This window comes from Dromiciops gliroides, chromosome 5, assembly GCF_019393635.1.
Source record: "Dromiciops gliroides isolate mDroGli1 chromosome 5, mDroGli1.pri, whole genome shotgun sequence".
NCBI lineage: Eukaryota > Metazoa > Chordata > Mammalia > Microbiotheria > Microbiotheriidae > Dromiciops > Dromiciops gliroides.
In genome coordinates this window covers 101,625,090-101,647,413 of record NC_057865.1, presented here as the reverse complement: position 1 = coordinate 101,647,413, position 22,324 = coordinate 101,625,090, and the positions used below count along the sequence as shown (strand labels likewise).

General features: G+C 43.3%; 1 protein-coding gene across 5 annotated transcripts in view; it reads left to right on the top strand.

Annotated features, from left to right (window-relative positions):
* Nucleotides 1–22,324, top strand: part of ZYX (zyxin) — an 89,032-nt gene that overhangs the window by 65,538 nt on the left and 1,170 nt on the right. Inside the window, exons 1-10 of one of the 5 annotated variants that reach the window (XM_043965577.1) lie at nt 13,242–13,340; nt 14,149–14,251; nt 14,442–14,662; nt 15,165–15,355; nt 15,618–15,710; nt 15,917–16,393; nt 20,035–20,155; nt 20,343–20,512; nt 20,732–20,910; nt 22,158–22,278. In XM_043965577.1, the coding sequence (XP_043821512.1) occupies nt 14,623–14,662; nt 15,165–15,355; nt 15,618–15,710; nt 15,917–16,393; nt 20,035–20,155; nt 20,343–20,512; nt 20,732–20,910; nt 22,158–22,278 (1,392 nt within the window). In that variant the 5' untranslated portion in view covers nt 13,242–13,340; nt 14,149–14,251; nt 14,442–14,622. Of the gene's footprint in view, nt 1–13,241; nt 13,341–13,497; nt 13,730–13,864; nt 13,884–14,148; nt 14,252–14,441; nt 14,663–15,164; nt 15,356–15,617; nt 15,711–15,916; nt 16,394–20,034; nt 20,156–20,342; nt 20,513–20,731; nt 20,911–22,157; nt 22,279–22,324 lie in introns of those variants that run through there. The other 4 variants (XM_043965579.1, XM_043965574.1, XM_043965578.1 and 1 more) reach the window with 4 other exon arrangements.

The window sequence follows — 22,324 nt, the reverse complement described above, 5'->3', positions numbered from 1 at the left end:
CTTTCTTTCTTTCTTTCTTTCTTTCTTTCTTTCTTTCTTCTTTCTTTCTTTCTTTCTTCATTGTGGGGCAATGAGGATTAAGTGACTTGCCCAGGGTCACATAGCTAATAAGTGTCAAGTATTTGAGGCCAGATTTGAACTCAAGTCCTCCTGAATCCAGGGCTGGTGCTTTATCCACTGCACCACCTAAATGCCCTTTATTTCTTTCTTTTTGAAAATTATCCATATTGTTTTATCACTTTTCTGTTGGGGAATGGTTCAAAGACATATGCAAGGTATCCCAAAAGTCTTAGTTCAGTTTAAAGCCTTAAGAGCTGAGATTTGGGGATCCTGTATTTGAACGAATTCCCCGTATATCTTGAATAACAAACTTTCATTAGGGATACTTGATAAATACATTTTTCCTCCCACTCGACATTTCCTCTTCTTATTATAGCTGCATTGGTTTCCTTTGCAGAAAAAAAAAACTTTAAAATTTAATGTAATCCTACCAATATGGCATAGTGGATTAAGGGTTGGCCTTGGATTCAGGAAGACTTGGGTTCAAGATCTGCCTTTGACAGGCTTTGTGACCTGGGGAAAAGCATTTAACCTTTTAGAGTCCCCCAACAACTCTTTAAGATTAAAAATTGCAGAGAAAGGGACAGCTAGGTGGCACAGTGGATAGAGCACTGGCCCTGGAGTCAGGAGGACCTGAATTCAAATCCAGCCTCAGACACTTGACACTTGCTGACTGTGTGACCCTGGGCGAGTCACTTAACCCAATTGCCTCACCAAAAAAAAAAAAATGCAGAGAAAGTACAGCCCTGCAGTGGTAATGGGAGTTTCTTCACTGAGACTTTCCTAAAAAATGGCAGTTCAGTCCTATCCATTGCCTATTGTATCTTTTATGATCATCTAGATCATTTGGTTAAGAATTCTTCCTCTCGCCATAGTCCTGGCTAGTTGTCCTCTCTGTATGATGCAACCCTTTTATATTTAGGCTATTAAAGTGTAGATTCATTTGGAGCTTATCAGCATGTATATATATATATATATATATATATATATATATATGTGTGTGTGTGTGTGTGTGTGTGTGTGTGTGTGTGTGTGTGTGTGGTGTGTATCTTTCTCTCTCTCTCTCTCTCTCTCTCTCTCTTTCTCTCTCTCTCTCATTTTAGGTACTTGATCTTTCAGGAATTTTTCTTTTGTTCAGTAGTTCACTCTAATGTCCATGGAGTTTTCTTGGCAAAGATACAGGAGTGGCTTGCCATTTCCCTCTCCAGTGTGTTACCATTTTACAGATGAAGAACTGAGGCAAATAGGGGTGAAATGACTTGCATAGAGTCAGACAGCTAGTGTCTGGATTTGAACTCAAATCTTCTTGGTCTGCTTTTCAAGTTCCCAGAAATTCTTATTATATAGGGAGTTCTTCCATCAGAAGTTTGTGTTTTTAATTTATGGAACACTGGGCTACTGCTGGGTCTGGCTGATCTAATATGTTCCACAATTAGTATTACTTTTATGTAGCCAAATTAAGGATTTCTTTGGTCAGTTGTATGGAATGAAGGAACTTGAGGAAAGCAAGAAAGTTGTCTTCTGAAAGCTCCTTGATTCCCTAAATACTCTCTAGGAACCTTTGCTTAACTCAAACCCCTCAGTTTATTCTACTAACTCAGAGAATAAAACAGTATTTGCAATCTTTAGCCCAAAGGTTCTTAGCCTTGTTGGGAGAAAGATGGTTTTGGCAGTCTGGGGAAGCCTGTGGGCCCCTTCTCAGAATAATTTTCCTAAAAGCATAAAATAAAATATAAAGGATTAAAAAGATAACCAATTATTTTGAAATGATATTATCAAAATATTAAAAAAAAACTAACAAGTTAATGAACTCAAGGTTAGGAAGCCCTTATTCTCATCTTTTCCTTGAAACTGGGAAAAAGATGGGAGTGAGGAGAGAAGTGAAGAGGGAATTAGACAAAGCAGAAAGCTATTTTGAAGTTCCTCTGAGAACTCCTAGTTCCTTCTTAATGTGTTTTTATTATGTTGTACAAAAATGTAGACCTTAGTTGACCAGTACAGTACTATAAATTTGAATTAGAAGAATTATAAACAAAAAAATATCTTCCCCCTACTTTCTGAAACTTTCATTTTTTGGATTCATTTGGCATAATAAGCAAAACTTCTGAAAACAGAAGATATCAATCATTCATTTCCATGTATTATTTCTTAGAATATAGAATGTATAGACAGGTTAACACTGAGGGAATTTGAATTTTGTTTTTTATGTGCATAGGGTGAGGTATATGGTGGGAGTAGAGAAGGAATAACAGAGGAGGGTAGGCAATAGGAGAAACCAAGAAGTAGTTGGACAGATGTGCCTCAGTGAGCTGGCTATTTTTAGTGAAATGTTCAGGAACCTTGGCTTGCTCGTTAGTGAAAACCATAGTGTCTCAAAGTTATTGCCAGAAGATTCTGAGTTTTTGTTTTGTTTTGTCTAAATTAAGAACTACAGGAATCCAGAGACTTCTGGATAGGGTAGCAATAATATGGAAGAATTTTTCCATAAAAGAACACAGAATTGGAGGATCTCAATTCAATTTCTAGTGTGGTCACTTACCTGTATAACTAAGTGAACCCTGGAAAAGTCACTTGTGTTCTGAGAGCCTCCCTTTCCTTATCTATAAAATGAAGGGGTTGTCTTGATATACTTGAATGTCCCTTCTAGCTTGAAACCTATCATATAGGTTAATAGGTAAAGGAATCTTCAATCACCTTTTTTAAAATAGTATTTTATTTTTTCTTAGTTACATGTCAAGATAATTTTTAGCATTCATTTATAATATTTTGAGTTTCAAATATTTCTCCCTCCCTCCCTTCCTCTCTTCCAAAAATGGTAGGCAATTTTATATAGGTTATACATGTGCTATCACATAAAACATATTGACATATTAGTCACAGTTGTCAAAGAAGAAACAGATCAAAAGAAAAAAAACAAAAAAGAATAAAGTGAAAAAATATTCTTTGATCTTCATTGAGTGTCTATCAGTTCTTTATCTGGATATGGATAGCATTTTCCTTTGTGAGTCCTTTATACTTGGATCATTGTGTTGCTGAGAAGAGGCAAGTCATTCATCACTGATCATCATATAATGTTGCTGATGTTGTAAACAATATTTTCCTGGTTCTGCTCATTTTACTTGGCATCAGTTAATACATGTCTTTCCAGGTTTTTCTGAAATCTGCCAGTTCATTTCTTATTGCACAATAGTATTCCATTACATTCATATATCAATAGCTTGTTCAGCCATTCCACAATTGATGGGCATACCCTCAGTTTCCAATATTTTGCCAAAACAAAAAGAGCTGCTAAAATATTTTTGTATATATAGGTCCTTTCCCCCTTTTATGGTCTCTTTGAGATACAGACCTATTAGTGCTGTTGCTGGATCAAAGGATATGCAGGTTTAATTGTCCTTTGGGCATAGTTCCAAATTGCTCTCCAGAATGGTTGAATCAGTTCACAACTCCAACAGTGCATTAGTGACCCAGTTTTCCCACATCCTCTCCAATATTTATCATGTTCTTTTTTTGTTATATTAACCAATCTGATAGGTGTAAGATGGTACCTCAAAATTGTTTTAATTTGCATTTCTCTAATCAAAAGTATTCAATCCCTTTTCTTATACTGAACCTATTTGATAAAATGACAGTGTTAATTAAGACTACTCTCTCTTTTTCTTCTTTTTCTTTCCTCCAATGATTTCATCAATGTAGGGAGCTCTCTTTTGGGTGAGGTAACTCCTTCTATTAATATAGATGAAGAATTATTATGCAATTCCAGATTTCAAACTATATTATAAAGTAGCAGTCCTTAAAACCATTTGGTATTGGTTAAAAATAGAAGTGTATCATTGGAACAGACAATGGAAAACTAGAAACAGTGGAACTCAATGACCCAGTGTTTCAAAACATAAATTACTTAGGAAAAAACTCCCTATTTGATAAAAATTGTTGGGAAAACTGGAAAGCAAACTTGTAGAAATTAGGTTTAGACCAACATCATACATCATATTCTATAATAAATTCTAAATGGATAAATGATCTTAATATTAAAGATCATACAATAAAAAATATTAGAAGACAAATAGGTGATATTTTTTCAGCTATGAATAGGTATCTTAACTAAATAATCAACAGAAGTAATTGCAAAAGATTAAATAGATAACTGTGATTACATTAAACTGAAAAACTTTTGCACAACCAAAATGAACAATAACTTCAGTGTTGTGGAGAAATTATTTTTTCAGTACTAGTATGTGGCTTCCTTGCTAAGATTTTTTTTTTTTTTTTGTGGGCAGTGAGGGTTAAGTGACTTGCCCAGGGTCACATGGCTAGTAAGTGTCTGAGGTTGGATTTGAACTCAGGTACTCCTGAATCCAAGGCTGGTGTTTTATCCACTACGCCACCTAGCCGCCCCTAAGATTTGTTTTAATTGAGGTCAATATTACTTATACTAAAACATTCCTACCTGGTCACCACTGCCTCATATGTGTTATCTTAGTCTATTAGAATGTAAACTCTTTTAGGTTAGGGATTGTGTTGCTTTTTTATTTGTATCTTAATTCATTAATATCCAGTTGTGGTTCCATAATCTTGAATATCCATTGGGTCCTCTGCCTCACCAGATATTGGTTGATTCAGTTTCCTTTGTCTTATACTATTTAATCACAGGGTGTATGAGTGTCAGGAAAGACTAATACCTCTGGCATGAGAGCTGTTGAGCCCTTTTCAGGGCTGCTTTCCACATTTGGTGTGTATCTGCCACCCAACTCTCACCTGTGGCTCTAAGAAACTATAGCATGCAGACTGGCCACACCCATTTTGGCAGATGGGCTAAACCAGGTTGAGGATAATTGACAGGCCTCAAGCCCATTGGTGAATTAAGGAGATGTCTACTCCAAGCATGTGAAGACTTTCCCTCGCACAATGGATAGATATGAACAATTTGTTCCAATGGGCCACAAATGTGGTAGTAGCAGGTACTGTGGAGTGCTTAGAGCTTGGTCAGACATCAAAGATGCCAAAATCATCCACTGTATTCTGGCCTATTACCAGTTGTGTTCACTTTTATCTTGCCATTGGACTCTAATGATTCTGGAAGAAAGAGTGAGGCCCAAAACTTCAAGCAACTCTGCCTCACTTAAATCCAATTTATGTTTGAGTCAAAAGACATCACACATACCATTTTATCATTTTTACCTACCTCAGTGTCCTATGGCAACAGGAAAGGCATGAAGCAGCAGGTGCAGATACATTTGGAGCCATAGTCACAACCCTGCACACAGGTGGCCCAGGTCACAGGGTCATCTTCTCACTGGACTGAAGCAATAGTGGGATTTGGCAGCCCTCGATTATCTAAACAGCTTTTTCTAAGGACCACATATTTTACCTCGTTGCATGAGGAAGAGGTTTGAAAAAGTGCCCTAAAAATTGGCTACTTCTCCAAACCCAACCCTGTCCTGCTTACCTCAACAGGCAGGGATCCCACCCTATGGTTGAAACATACACACACACACACACACACACACACACACACACACACACACACACACAAAACATACAAAAACTTTTTGAAGATGATTCTACTTACCATCGGTACATAGAATATGTGCACTTAGGGATAATAAGAAATTCAGTAGAACTGAAAGATGAACAGCTCTTCTTGCAACTGAACTCAATAGGTGTTACCTCCAAATACAGGCTGTGAGTGAAACAAGCCTGGCAAATGAAGGTCAACGTACTGAAGATGGAATTGGATACATGTTTTTCTGGGGTAAATGCAGTGATGGGGAGCACCATGAAGCTGGTGTAAGTTTTGCAACCATAACTATTCTAATCAACAAGCTTATATGCTTCCCAAAAGGAATGAAGAACAGGCTCATGACAATGTGATTGCCCCTCATAGGAAAGTGCCATGCCACCATTATTAATGCATATGCTTTCACCATATTGAAACCCAATGAGGTCAAAGAAAAATTTCATGAAGACTTGGAGACCCTCTTCATCAATGTGCCAAAAGAAAACAAACTTGGAATTCTGGGTAAGTTTAGTGCCAGAGTAGGTACAGACTATCAGACATGACATGGAGTCCTTGCTAAGAATGGAGTCAGAAATAGCAACAGCAATGTTCACTTACTACTGAAGACTTGAGCATCTCATGACCTTCTCATCATCAACACTGTTTTCTGATGCCTAAATATAATAAAACTTCATGGATGCACCCTTGCAGCAAACTTTGTCATTTAATAGACTATGTCATTGTAAGAAGAGACGGATAGGATGTAAGAGTAACAAAGATGGTGTGGCACAGAGTGCTGGACTGATCATAGACATCTTGTCTAAGCTAAACATTGGCATTCAACAAAAATGGAGGACCTGAAACAAGATACTAACAGAGTACTTACTGTCTTTTGATATTGGTTTTTCCTTTTTGGTGAGGCAATTGGGGTTAAGTGACTTGCCCAGGGTCACACAGCTAGTAAGTGTCAAGTGTTTGAGGTTGGATTTGAACTCAGTCCTCCTGAATCCAGGGCTGGTGCTCTATTCACTGCGCCACCTAGCTGACCCTAGAATACTTACTGTCAATAGATCTAAACAAGTGAAATTTAGAGAGATGCCAGATTCTTGGCTCAATAAGAAGGCAGATGAAATTCAGTTTTACACTGATAGTAACAATCCAAAGTGCTTTTATGATGCTCTGGAGGCCATTTATGGGCCAAAGACCTATGGTGCATCTCAGCTACTCAGCGCTGAGGGGACCGCATTGATTACTGATAAGGACATGATCCTGGAGAAATGGGCTGAACATTTCCATAGTGCTTCCAACAGACTGTCCATCAACCAATATAGAAGCCATTGACTGTATATCTCAAGTTGAAGTCAATCTCTCTCTCTAGCCAAACCTCCAATTGAAAAAGAGATTTTGGGGGGCAGCTAGATGGCTCAGTGGTTAAAGCACCGGCCCTGGATTCAGGAGTACCTGAGTTCAAATCTAGCCTCAGACACTTGACACTTACTAGCTGTGTGATCCTGGGCAAGTCACTTAACCCCAATTGCCTCACCAAAAGAGATTTTGAATGCCATTAGGCTCCTCTCCTGTGGCAAAGTGCCTGGTGCTGATTCTATTCTAGCTAAGATTAACAAGACAGGAGGTCCTCTGCTCATACAAAAGCTGACTGCAATTTTTTGGGTTATATGACAAGAGGTCCTCACCACCACATCCCAGGAGTTCAAGAATGCCTCCATTGTCCTATAAAGGAAAAGGAAATAGATTATTCTGCGACAGTCAAAGGGGGTCTCTCTCTTAGTCATTGGTGGCAAGATTCTTGCCAGAGTCCTCCTTAATAGGGTGATCTTTCACCTGGAAGATGGGCATCTACCTGAGAGCCAGTGTGGCTTCAGAAAGGGCCAAGGAACAGTCAATATAATGTGTTTGCTGCCCAGTAACTTCAGGAGAAATGACAGGAGCAGAACAGGGGTCTACACACAATGTTTGTCAATCTGACCAAAGCCTTTGATACTACTGTCAGTTGTGAGGGCTTGTGGAAGATCACAGTTTGCTGTTTGATTTGATCACAGTTTGATTTGGTTGCCTGGAGAAGTTCATCAGCAGTGTACAACAGTTTCATGATGTCATGCTTGCCTGGGTTCTGGATAATGGAAGATGCTCTCATGCTTTCCCAATCACCAGTAGAGTGAAACAGGGCTGTGTGCTTACTCCCATCCTTTTTAGCATGATGTTTTCATTGATGTTGTTGATCATCTTCAATGAGGATGAAAATAGCATCATGATCAGCTACCACACTGACAGTAAATTATTTAACTCGAAAAGGCTACAAGTCAAGATTAAAGTGGAGGGAGATTTCGTGTGTGACTTTTTGTTCACAGATGATTATATACTCAATGAAGTCTTTGAGGCCAAGAAACAACAAAGTATGGATTAATTCTCTGCTGCTTGTACTAATTTTGGCCTAACGATTAACACTCCCCCCCAAAAAAACCCTCCAAACCAGAGGTTCACCACCAGTCAGCACCACACAATTTATATATGGAAACATTAGAGCAAATGGAGAAATTCAGAATTCTGTGGATAAGTTCACTTACTCTGGCAGTATACTTTCAAGGAATGTGTACAGAGACGAGTTTGAGGCATGCATTGCCAGAGCTAGCTCAGTATTTGGGAGGCTCCCAAGGAAAGTGTTAGACTGCCTACCAAAATGAAGGTCTGCAGAGCCATTGTATTGACCTTATTGTTGTATGCTTGTGAAACCTGGACAGAATACCAGTGCCATGCCAAGAAACTGAACTGTGAAACTTAAATCCAATTCAGTGCAAGTCATGACATCTGTCATGGAACAAAGGACAAGCAACAACAACAATATAAAAGATATTCTGAAGATCACCTGGAAAGATAAAGTAGGGCACCCAGATCCCTTTTCAAGCTGAACTGCCATACATTCAAAGTCTATTTCAGAGAGCACAATTCTAATGGGCTGGCCACTTTGTTCAAAAGCCAAAAGCACTTTCGCTTAAAGTTCTATTTTATGGAGAACTCACAAAAGGCAAATACTCACAGAGAGGCCAGAAGAATCATCCAAGGACATTCTTGAGGTTCTCTGAAGAACTTTGGAATCAATTGTGAGACATGGGTGACATTGGCACAGGACTGCCCAGCATGATGTGCCTACATCAAAGAAGGTGCTATGCTCTATGAGTGAAGCAGAATTGCAATAGTTCAAAAGAAATGTGAGATGCACAATTTTAGAGACATCTCCACTCCAAATGTTCATATGTCCTAGTCATGCCTAACCTGTGGTAGAGTCTTCCAAACTCATATTGGTTAGATTAGCCACAGCTGGATACACTTTACCTTGACACCAACATAGTGATGTCATTTTGGTCCTCTTTGATAATGAAAGACCACAACCAACCATTTGTTCATCCATATGTGTGTGTGTGTGTGTGTATGCATGTATATATATATAATGTATGTATACATGTATACATGTACATACACACACACACATACACACACCTGGACTCATTTAGAGGGACTCCATAGTCCTTTATATTATTAAAATCTTCCCTTTTGGTTCATTTGCTTGTGCTCAAGGTTTTTTAACTGAGTTTTCTTCCTCTTGTGATCTTTGGTATTCCCCTGTGCTTCATTTTCTGACTCTGTTCCCTTTGATGGCAGTTTTCTTTTTTCTTTCTTTCTTTCTTTCTTTTTTTTTGCGGGGCAAGTGACTTGCCCAAGGTCACACAGCTAGTGTCAAGGGTCTGAGGTCTGATTTGAATTCAGGTCCTCCTGAATCTAGGGTCAGCGCTTTATCCATTGATGGCAGTTTTCTTGGAGGTTGAACCTCAAAGCTATCTCAGTTTTCTTGCATGGTTCCTCATTCTCTACCCCCAAGTGATTCTCTGAGGGACAGAACTAACCACAGCTATATATACCATGGTACTTTCCTTTAAACCTGGTGGAGCTCCACACATATTGGTGCCCTGTATCAGTTCCTTCTGTTTTTCAATTCTTTGGCTGAATAATGTTACAGCACAACAAGCTGTTTGCCACCTTCATAGGCAGAACAAGTTTCTGACTTTTGGCTGTCCACAATACAGGGAAGAGAGTAGAGCTAATTAAATTCTGTTGCAAACTCATGAGTTACCTTGTGCAACTCTGCCAGAATATGGTAGCCTGGGATGGGGAAAAGGTGCTGAGTGAGCCTCTTAGGGATTAGCCTCTGTTGTTAGTTCATAAGGTTATTACCTTCTTAGAGTTATCAGTATCTTAGACAATGCAAACAGCTGAAAACACCTTATCTCTTACATTTAGTTCCTCTTTTGGAGAGGTTTATGAGAATTGGAGAAAGTATTTAGTCCTCTATTTTGCTGGTCATATTACCCAGTATTCCTGCTTTTTCTATTTCTATTATCAGCTCAAAATAGTGCTTGAGAAGATCAAAGATGGGAAAAGCAGATGGATTATAGAAGAGCTCTTGTTGGATATTGCACAACTGTGGTGCCATTGGTGGACCAATTTGCATCTAAAAAAGATACTAAAAATGTGGGGGGAAAAGTTTGGACTTTATTAATACTGAAAAAAGCAACCAAGAGACCATCAGAAACTAATCACCTAAACACCTACTCTCCCACTTATATAAATTTTTTTTGAGAATCATTTATATTGAGAGCATTCTTAATGGCAGTAATCAAGGAACTGACTTTTAAAAACAATCTTCAACTATAAACCACACCTTTACTATTTCAAACTGACTGAAAGATTAGAAAATATTAAGATTCCATTGTACTCATTATTTGCTAATTATGAAAAAGCATTTGATTTAGTTGAACAAAATGCTTCCTTATATCTCCCATTGATACATTTGTGGAAGTATATCCATTAAAAGTCTCTCCTGCCAGTAAATCTTAAAAAATAATATTATGTTAGGATCCTAGTCTAAAAGGGGCATCTGGGTAGCACAGCAGCTAAAGTGCTGGGTCTGAAATCAGGAAGGCTCATCTTCCCAAGTTCAAATCTGGCCTCAGACACTGACTAGCTGCGTGACCCTGGGCAAGCCACTTAACCCTGTTTGTCTCAGTTCTTCATCTGTAAAATGAGCTGGAGAAGGAAATGGCAAACCACTCCAGTATCTTTGCCAAGAAAACCTCAAATGGGGTCATAGTCAGACATGAACATGCACAACCCTGGTCTAAAGTCCTTGGCCTCTCCTTAATTAAAAAAAAAAAAATCAACCTTATCAGTCTCCCTTCAATTGAAGGCGTAGTCCATGCAAAGGAGTCAACACCCTAAACTGAAGTCCTTGGTTTCATTCTTATCAAAGATCTAATTGAGTCAATCAAATTTAGGAAGGAAACCTGAATCCTTGAAACTAAGATTATGTTGGTGACCAGCTTGAATATCCTTTATGTATGTACGCACACATCTTTTACATGAATATCTTTTATATTGTTGTTGTTGCTTGTCCTTTGTTCCATGACAAATGTCATGACTTGCACTGAATTGGATTTAAGTTTCACTGGGCTGTGCAGTCACCAGCCCCACTGTGTCCTCCAGAGCCATCTGGGTCCAGTGGCAGGATATATATTAGGACGACTGGAGATGGCCCTGGATGTCTGAGGCAATCAGGGTTAAGTGACTTACACTGAGTCACACAGCTAGTAAGTGCCAACTATCTGAGGTTGGATTTGAACTCATATCCTCCTGACTCCAGGGCTAGTGCTCTATCTACTGCACCACCTAGCTGTGTGTGTGTGTGTGTGTATATATATATATATACACACACACACACACACACATACATACACATACATATATACATATGAAATAAATATATAGAGAACTTTGAAAGGAAGGCAGTGAAGGAGTGGGCTATTTCTTTGCCCTTACCCCGGTTTCATTCATTTATATATGGGATCAAAAAGAATCTTGAGGTCAGGAAAAGCAAGAAGCTTTTGCTGAGAGAGAAGCCCCTAAAGTATTTCTGAAGTGGTGATCTTTGGCACTTGAAATTTGAACAGATATTATAAGGGTTTTCTGATTCTAAATTAGATAGAAGTTTGGAACTGAGACCCAGCTTTTGGTGATTGTGAAATTTGGGCACAAATTAGCTGACTAACTACTTTGCAATACAAAAGAGCTTTGCCCCAAAGGAAAATCTCTGCTTAAGAAGAGGAAAAGTCTATCCAGACTATGGCTCTGAGAACTACCAAACTAATCAATGGGAAGGGAAGCAATTTGGAGTTTTGTTTTTTTCTTGGAATATGGAGGTTCTATAATTCTAAAAGATTTGAAGCCTCTGAACTCTAAGATAAAAGAGTTATGGTGGAGAGCCCATTCCTCTTAGGAGTAGAAAAAAGCTATATACAACCTTGTATCTGGTGGATCCATGTTTGGCTGGAACTGTGGAGATCAACGAGATCAGCAGGGAGTTTTCCTAGTTGGAGCAGCATGATGACTTCTCCACAAGACATCAGCAACCCTTGGGTATCAAAGGTATGAGTTGCCCATCCCTGTATAAACCCTGGGAATAAGTGTTCCCTATATATGTGCCCCTCCATGCATGTTTCCTAGGTGTACTTCACCTTTTTCAATAATGGTGTGTGTTTGTAGAAGAGTGCTCTTCAGTTTTGTGGAGGAATTCTTCTATTACTACTTTTCTTATGAAGCTAATTCATTAAATGCCTTTGCATTGATCTAATGGTGTCTACTCACTGACTTACAAAAATTAACACATTAGTAGGGGCTAATGAACTATGATTTGGGTGGATATGCACTTAGAGTGCCTTGAACTTGGGATAGCCAATAAAGGAGACCCAATTGTGAGTGGGATAATGAGGTGCTACATTATTATTATATAATCCTTGTACAGTGCATAGCCTCAGTAGTTTATAAGCAACTTGAAGTTAGTGTTTGTGTGGTTTTCATCTTTGAGATCCAGTGTCTAAGACTATACGTTGCATATAGTAGGTGCTTAATAATTACATTTGGTAAATTGGACTTGTTTATTGAATTGATATGGTAGGTAGTGGGCATGTAAAATAAGGGAGTATATAAGGGACTTAGAAGGAACTTAGAAGGAGAAATGCTTAAAGGCAGAAACTGATTTTTCGTGCACTGTATTTGCATCCCTATTGCTTAGCATAGTACTTGGCACATAGTAAATGCTGAATAAATGCCAATTGACTTGACTTGGTACCTTTCAAAAGAAAAAACTACAGCATTTGGTGATGAGGGATAAAGACCAAAGATGCCTACAGGACTGCAAGTCTCCAGGTACCACTTACTTACTGGGTGTATGACCCTAGACAAGGCACTTACTATCTTTATGGCCTAAAGACTCTTCCTCTTTAAGAAGAGGGGTTGGACTAGATCTAAGGTCCCTTCCATTTATAGTTCTCAATCTATGATGCTAGTTAGGGTTTTTTTTTGGGGGGGTGTGGAAAGAGATCCATCCAAACTGAATTGGTTCTAGCTTCGCGCGCGCGTGCGTGCGTGCGTGCGTGTGTGTGTGTGTGTGTGTGTGTGTGTGTGTGTGTGTGAGAGAGAGAGAGAGAGAGAGAGAGAGAGAGAGAGAGAGAGGTTGAAAAACGCTTCTACCTTTCTCTCCCCCCAAACCTTCAGTAACTGAAAAGGCCACACCCACCTACACTCCACTGAGTTCTGGGCCAGCCCAGTGCATGCTTCCAGCAATTCTGAGTCTTCAATTCATTAGCCCAGAGGGCTTTTGGAGCCCTTTGAGGGAAGCTACCAAATGACCTATTTTGAACTGAGCTGAGAGGTAGGAACCTCTCCTGGACTCCTAGGGAAATAAAGGTCGCGTGATTTAACAGTCTTTCCTCATTTCATTACTCTCCCCCCCTCAAGTGTATGCATGTATGTGTTGGTGGAGGGCGTGGGGGAGGGTGGGAAGAGGTCTGTTTAGCGCTTAGGCGCAGGTCTACGTCCCTTCTCCCTGTAGTCTAGTCTTAGAGCTGGAGGTGGGCGGGAATTCTTGGGGAGTTGGGTGGAAGAGGAGGTCAAGGTACCAAGGGACAAGGCTGGGGAGGCTAAAAGAACAGCTGGTAGGAACAGCTGGTTTGGACTTGGAGACCAAGTCGGGGCAAGGGCTATATCTATTCCCGCCCCCAACCAGACCAAAGCCTGCACAAACCCGAATGGGGGTGGGAGGTGAGTATGGGGGTGGGATGGGGGGGGCTGGGACTGTGAGTCAGATCTCTGGCAGCTGTGTGTCTGGGAAGGAGGAGGGGGACGCTGTGGGGGGGTGGTGTGGTGTTGGGAAGGTCAGGAAATGACATCAGCTGAGCGTGTTTTGGGAGGGCAGGTCCGTTTCTGACTCTGTAGCCGGCGGGGAGGTTTGCCAGGGTGGGAGGACCTATCTCTGCTTTCTCCGGCCCTGGGCGTGCTCTGGGCCCCTTCCTGGGGGAGTTTCCTGCCCTTCCATCCCCCACTCCCTGCCAAGCCACCCCGTCTCCCCAGTTCTCCCCGCCTCTTCCCTCGAGCTCTCCCCGCCCCCTCTCTGGGCCGCTCCTTGTATGGTCTCCCTGTCTCTCTCTCTCCCCGCCCCCCTCCCCCCCCCCCCCCCCTAGCTAGAAGCAGCTCGGGACACCGGAACGCACGGAGTCACAGCTGGACTTAAACGCGGCACTGACGAGTATTCGGACTGGCCGAGTAGACGGGCAGAGCTCCGCGGTAAGAAAAGGGTAAGGGGAGGGGGGCGGGTAGGCAGGCAACTGCCGAAAATGTAAGGTGGGGGTGGGGGCTGCGGACCTTTCCCTGTCCAGGGGCTGGGGGTACCGGACCCTGCAGGCTGAGCCATCCATTCATCCATCCATTGAGCCTTACCCTCTTGGGCTCCGTGTAACTGTGGCCCTTCCTCTAGCCCGGCCTCCACATGGCGGCCCCCCCGCCCCCCACCCGTGATCTCCGTCTCCGTCTCGGCGCCCGCCTTCTATGCTCCTCAGAAGAAGTTTGCCCCGGTCGTGGCCCCCAAACCCAAAGTGAACCCTTTCCGGGCCGGGGCTGCGGAAACCCCTCCAGGGCCCGGGGCCCAGAGGGCGCAGATGGGCAAGGTGGGAGAAATTCCTCCCCCTCCCCCGGAAGGTAAGAATTTTTGAGGGATGTCTGGAAGCCAAGGGGGGCAGGGGTTCGAACCCTTGTTTGGATAGTGGTTGGGGGTTGGAGGGGCTATTGGGACAGGCGGAGCCACTCAGTCCTGAGCAGATGTTCTTACCTCATCTTGGATCCCGTGGCCCAGAGCCAGGACTCCTGGGTCCGTTTCAAATTCCTTGCCTGGGGGTGGGTGGATGTGTGTGGGGCATGACTCCTCTTGAGTTTACTTCTTAAACTGAAAGGTGGAGTGAGTTCCCCTCCTCAGTAGGACTTCCTGACGCAAAACACACCTTCTTAATGTAAAGAGAGCTCTTTACAGTTTACTGGAATGCTCAAGACTTCAGAGGCTTGTACAGGATGCCAAGTAATCAACCTTGGGTCTTACCTCATTCTTTCTAGGCCCTCCTAGAGAGAGACAGTCCTGGGGAGTTTGGGCTATAGGAAAAGAACACGAGGAAGGCCTGGTTAACGGGACCTTTTCCCCTACCTCTAGATTTTCCCCTACCACCACCTCCATTGCTACCTGGGGATGATGGAGAGGCTTCTCTGGGAGGGCCCTTCCCACCACCCCCTCCCCCATTTGAGGAACCATTCCCCCCTGCTCCAGAAGAAGAGACATTCCCTTCCCCTCCACCTCCTCTGGAAGAAGAAGTGGGGGTCGAACCTCCAGCACCACCCCATCAGGTGAGTGAAGGGAAAGGAACACTGGCGTGAAATCGATGTTCCATAAAAGGGCTGAAGGGCTAAGAAGGCCGACTGTTTGTACTTGGCTTCCTCCGGTGATGGGCAGGGAGATATTCCATAGGGGAAGGGAGCTGAATATGAAACTTCAATAGAGGCCTTCAGGCTATATAGACTAGGCTATTCATGGCGAAGGGAAGTTCCTAAACTCAATGGAGGGTGCATAAAGATGTCTGGCTGGGTCCTCAAACTCTTTACTTTTCAGCCTAGAGGAAAGGTGAGCAGCATTGACCTGGAGATGGATTCTCTGTCCTCCCTGTTGGATGACATGACCCGGAATGATCCCTTCAAGCCCAGGGTGAGGGTTAGAGTAGGGAAAGTGGCAGGGGGAGAGGTCAGGAGTGTGTGTGTGTGTGTGTGTGTGTGTGTGTGTGTGTGTGTGTGTGTGTGGGTTATGGCTTTGTAGAGTCATAAAGTGAACCTACACGTCGGGGGTGTGTGTGTGATATAATAGACAATACCTTTCTCTAACCCAATTTCCCCCCTACTTCCCCTACCCCGCAGGTTTCATCTGGATCTGCGCCTCCCCCAGCTGCCCCCCAATTCCCTCCCAAGCCAAGTATTCCTGCTGCAGCTTCAAGCACAGCACCTCTTCCTCCTTGGTTGGCTCCTGCTGGCCCTTCTCAGTCCCACTCTGTATCAGTGGTTAAGACCTCAAGCACTCAGCCTCGAGGCCCCCCAGCTCCAGCTCCAGCTCCATCTGTAGCCCCAGCCCCACCCCCAGCCTCAGCCTCAACCCCAGCCCCAACTCCTACCCCAAAGTTTAATGCTGTGGCCCCCAAATTCACTCCTGTAACCTCTAAGTTTAGCCCTCCAGCACCTGGGGGTCCCCCTCATAAGAAGGGTGGTCCTTCACCCCCCACTGGTACAGGATCTCAACCTCAACAGCCTCAGCCTCCCAGCTTCACCTATGCTCAACAGAGAGAGAAGCCCCGCGTTCAGGAGAAGCAACGTCCAGTCCCCCCCCCTGCTCAGGACCAGGTATGGGGAAACGAGATGGGTCTGAAAAGTAGTAGGAAGAGGAGGGGCTAAGTATAAAATCAGGGCTTTCTGGAACCCCAAATTGAAATACGAGTGGGTAAATTTCCTCTGTTTGGAGTAGTGGGGCACCCAAAGGGAAGAAGGGAAACAGCACCCCCAGAGGAGGGACCTGGAAGGATCAGGGTATTTGGGTGGGGCAGGGCTGGGAGTGGGTAAGTAAAAGCACTACATTTAGAGAAGGGCTGAATGGTTAGGTTTTGGGGGGAGGGGGAGGGGGTACTTTTCTGGAGAGCAGCCTCCCATCTAAGTTACTTTAAGGTGGGCCTGGACTCAAGACTAGCTCCCTGGGTCAACATTGAGATACTTTTCCACTTCACCCTCTTTGAGTTCATCCCCTTTAATAATGGGAGCATAAGGGAGTCTGATGTACTGACTTTCCCTTATCAGCTGTCCACATTGTTTCCTGAATAGTCGTTACTCACTTTGTTGGGGTTGGCCTTAGGCTTGGGAGCTTTCTAGCAAAAGCATTGTTAGTAATTTCATCCACATTTATTAAGTAGCTACTATGTTAGAGTAATGTACCAGGTGCTAGAAAGTGTTAAGAAGTAGTGACATGGGCTATCTTGGAGAGGCTCTCCATCTATCTAGTTGGAGAGAATAGGATAGATGCATAAAAATACTTAGCTCATACTACATTCTGTTCTGTGCCAAATATTATGAAAAATAAACCCAGAATGGAGAGAGATTCCCTAGGGTTGAGGCATTTGGGAAAGACTTCATGAAAGAAGTAGAACCAGACCTGGAACTTGGAAGAAGGGTGGTACTTAAGTTGAAAGGAAAGTGAGGGCATCCTGGGCTCTTGGGAGTGGGAATATGGGGCAGAGTGGATAGCGAGAGAAAAAGTGTGGTGATAAAAATGTGACATATTATGGGAATAGGTTGGGTTTGAGTTTAGCTAGAGTGGAGAGTTATTAGCCTGGGGGGGCGGGGTAGTGGAAGATAAGTTTGGAGCAGTTGGTAGGGAAATGATTAGATGTTCGACCTTTCCAATATTTTTCTATAGGTAATGGGAAGGTTTTTGATATGTGCAAAATATTTTAGGAAGATTGGTCTGGAAGACATTTATAAGATAGATTGCGGGGGAAGAGGGGAAAGACTTGTTAGGAAACTGTTGTCAGTCCTGGATTGAGTTACCTACAGTTGTAGATGGGAAAAAAGGGGAGGATGGAGGTGAAAAATGAGAAGAATTGTCAGAGAATGGTGACTAGATATGGGAGGAGTGAGAGGGATGACTTCAAGGTTTTCAACTTAGGTGATTACAAGAATGAAGGCATTGTTGACAGACATGAGTAAATCAGAAGAAAGATCTGGTTTTGGGGAAAGTGGAAGAATTCTGTTTTAGTTTTGTTAGGAGGACATCTACGTAGAGTTGTCCACTTGGAGGTTAAAAATGACATTGAAATAGAATGAGAACAATCTGAGGAAGAGCCACATTGAAGGGGGGAAGGAGGAAGTGGAATTAGTAAAGTCATGGTGCAAGGGGTAGGAGAAGCCACAATTTCGTAATGTCATGGAAGCCAGAGGAGAGAACTTCAAGAAATAGGGCTTGTCCACGGTGTTGCCAGGGGGGTCAACAGGAGGATGGAATCTGAGGAAAGGCCAGGAGATCTGGTCATTAGGTTATCTGTGACCTCTGACTGCTGTTTCAGTAGAGTTATGGGGGCAAATGATAAGAATTGAAGAAATGATCAGATGATGGAAGAAATGGAAAGCAGTGAATTTGAAGAGGATATCTTGGGGCAGCCAGGTGGAAAGAAAGTTATTTTTGTATTTAAAGCAGGGGAAACTTGAAAAGATATTGCTGGGCAAAAGGAAAGTGGAAATAGAGATTAGAAGGGAGTTAACTGGAAAAACTGCTGGGTGTGTAGTCAGGTTGTGGGTTCAAATTCACTCTGCCCATATGACCTTAAGCAAGTATCTTAAACTTTCTGGGCTACAAATTTCTCATCTGTAAAATTAAGAGTGGGGTTGGTCTTGATGTAATGAGGAGGCAATAGTGGATGGTTTTAAGACCAAAGATGGATGCCTAAGCTGTGGAGAAGAGGTGTACTTCTTCCTTTGAGATAGGAGGGAAGGAGGAGAGGATGAATAATTTTTTAAAAAATTGGTGTTAAAAGTAGTGTGGCTTCAGAGATGGTTGGAGATAGAGATGAATATGAGGGAACTCGAGCTCTCTTCATAAAGGAGGGGATGAAGTCATCTGTTAGGAGTGAGGGGGTGGTGGTGGAATGGAATGGAGATTGGGGGCTTGAAGAATGGAGAAAGGTTTAAAACAGCTGCTGTGGGGAATGCAATAGAGAGTGAGTGAGAGCTGAATAACAACTGCTGGGCAGCAGTTGAGTCCAAGTGAAGTGAGAGATCATGAATTTGTAGCAAAGTCAGCATTCTTTTCTCCAGTAGTGTCCAGCAGACAAGTGTGCTGGGGTTTTCCTGGTGGAGTTTTTTGGGGGCAGGCTAAACTGGATCATTGTATCCACATAGAATTGTCCATCTATAACACCCTCCCTCCTCATCCTCCCAATACTTTGGGCCCAGTTTGTGGATTCCAGAAGTTCTCATTCCAACATAGGGCCCTGAGATAGATCCCCAGTGTGAGAATTCAGAAGTGGGATGGTTATGGGGCCCCATAGGCAGCATCTTGAGTTTAACCTGCTCTTCCTGCCTTACGTTATATTTCTATGCTGGCAGGGCTGCTCAGTAGCAGTTGGGACGGGTAGGTGTGCCTCTGGTGTGTATGTTCTTTGGAGATGGGGGCTCTGCATGTGTTGTAGGGGTGTATGTATTTATGTATTCTGTAAGGCTTCTGTGTTTGGGTTGTAAATTTTTTTTTTCACTCCTGCGAGTCATTAAGCATCTTCCCTTGTTACTACCCCAGTCATTAGGTGTTACCATAGTTGGCTGAACCTATGAGAGTTTTCACTTAAGTATTTATAAAATCCATCTAAAAGTATAGGGTTTGTACTGATTAGCACACACTTGATTTTTAAATTGCCTTAGATTCGTCTCAGTGGAGAATTTTGTTCATTTCTGCCCTCTTACATGAGGTCTAATGGAAAGAGCCCTAGTCTGGGCACTAGAAAATTCAGGTTCAGCCTCAGCTGTGCCACTCGGTGACTTCTGGACCTCAGTTTCCTTGACTGTAAAATGTTGCAGCTATACTAAATGATTTCTGAGGTGCCTTCCACCTCTATAACTCCATCACCTCTGGCCCTGGTGTGTCTGTGGTGTGTATGTCTAGTGCTAATAGTGATCTGAGCAATGTGTGTGGCCTATATCTGCTCAAGTCCTACTCCTTGCTTGTCTGTGATACTTTACATATTTGGAAGACTTGGGGAAAAGGGATTCAAATGTGTCTGCGCCATAAGGTCTGGAGTAAGTATGGGTGATGGTAACCTGTCTTCTTTCCTCCTGGGTAGATGTGGAGTGCGGTGGGGTATGGGGAGGTAGGGGCTTTAGTAATTAGGACAAAACCTCTTGGCAAGGGGTAGAGGGGCAGATGGTGAGACAGTTGGGGAAGAGTAACACGAAGGCCATGATAAAAGAATTTGCAAAGAGGAAAACCAAAAATGTTGGGGTTCTAGGTACGCCCTCCTGGGGCCCCAGGACCTCTGACTCTTCGAGAAGTGGAAGAGCTGGAAGAGTTGACCCAACAGCTAATGAGGGATATGGAACAGCCATCCAGCAACAAGCTCCCCACCAATGGTGAGACTTGTTCCCCACCCCACTCCCATAAGGTCCTAAACAGGAAGGAAATCTGGGTCATTCCACCATGTTCCTTCCCTTCAGCTAGCCTTTCTCCTGATTGTTGTGACTGGTACCTTTTGGCTCCTCCCCCACGTCCTTCCTTCCAATTCCATTGTCCAAGTCTTCCCCTCCTTCTTCCCCCCAGAGTATTGTGGTCAGTGCCACCAGGCCCTGGTACGTTCCCAGCCTGCAGTCCGGGCACTCGGGCGTCTATTCCATGTCACATGTTTCACATGCCACCAGTGTGAGCGGCAGCTGCAGGGGCAGCAGTTCTATAGCCTCGAAGGGGCACCTTACTGTGAGCAGTGCTATGAGGTGAGGAAGCCACGGGGGCGGGGGAAACCTAGGAAACAGTTTGGGGAGACAGGAGGAGGGTGGTTGTGTCCTGTGGGGGGGGGTAGGGGGGGGGGCACACCCTTTTGAACCTCCTTGTTCAAATCAAATACTACTCATAAAGCCCTTTGTAGAGGACCTGGCAATTAAAGAAAGGCTCCTCTCCTTCCTTCCTTCCTTCCTTGTTCTACACAAACCCAGAACACCTTGGAGAAGTGTAGCACGTGTGGCCAGCCCATCACTGAGCGGATGCTGAGGGCCACAGGCCAGGCCTTCCATCCCCAATGCTTCACCTGCGTGGTCTGTGCCTGCCCTCTGGAAGGGACCTCCTTCATTGTGGACCAGGCCAACCGGCCCCACTGCGTCCCTGACTATCACCGGTGAGCCATGACTGTCTCCACAGCTTTTCTCACATCAGGAGTGGGCCACTTAACCTGCCTTTGTCTGGCTTATAATTTGTGTTGTTCAGTTGTTTTTCAGTCATGTCGGACTATGTGACCCCATTTGGGATTTGCTTGGCAAAGATTCTGGAGCAGTTTGCCATTTCCTTCTCCAGCTTATTTTATAGCCAAGGAAACTGAGGCAAACCGGGTTTAGTGACTTGCCCAGGGGGCACACAGATAGTGTCTAAAGCCTGATCTGAACTTGGGAAGATGAGTCTTACTGACTTCAGGCCTGGCCCACTATCTGCACTGCACTATCCAACTGTGTCATGTTTTACAGTGCATTTGAATATATTGGCTTCTCCTCCTTTTTCTGAATCTTCTTTGGGATCTGTGTATTATATTCCTTTCGCATGTATACGAAGGTCTTTTTTTTTTTTTCTGTGCAAGTTCCCAATAGATGCAAAGTTTGTGTTCCAAGAGCTCCTTTTCAGAACATTTGTTTGGGACTTGAGTACATTTTTCTGCAGAAACAATGAATTATATATATAGTGGTTATATTCCCAGGCCAGCCCACAAAAGCCTCTTTCACTCACATACTTCTAGTTTGTAACAATGTTCTAAGGAAATGACCTTGAGTTTCAGTTTTGGACCAGAAACCTGTGCAGCTCCCAGCTCAGGCTAGGGGTGGAGGAGTACAGTTAGAGTTAAAGCAACAATAACCAGGCCGATCTAGCTCTTAGGGGAGGAGTTAAAAGTGAATATTGCCTGGCTGGGAGGATTGTGGTGAGAGGGAAGCAACTCTCATGTGAATCTGTGTGGGGAGAAAGTAATAACGTTAGCTCACATTTATATAGCACTTTGTGCCAAGCACTCAGTAAATGTGATTATTTCATTTGATCCTCATTTGGGAGGTAGGTGCTATTATGATATTCCCATTTTACAGATGAAGAAACTGAGGAAAAAGTTAAGTAACTTGCCCATGGTCTCAGAGCTAGTCTCTGAGGCTGGATTTGAACCTGGGTCTTCCAATTCCAGGATGATCTATTCACTGCGCCACCTAGATGCCTATAAATGGGAGATTTTGCTTACTGGATGACCTTGCTTTTGTACTGCCTCAGTTGACCTCCATCTTTTCTGCTCCTCTGAACTCTCCAGATAACATACCCTTCAGCAGGATCTCCCTCCCCCAGAGCCCACCTGACACTGACCCCCATTTCTCTCCCTCTCTTTACCCTTCACAGGCAGTACGCCCCACGCTGCTCTGTTTGTGCTGAACCCATCATGCCTGAACCTGGCCGAGATGAGACTGTCCGAGTGGTAGCTCTTGACAAAAACTTTCACATGAAATGTTACAAGTGTGAGGTCAGAGCAATCACAATCCTGTCGTTCCCCCAAGTTTCCATGTCTT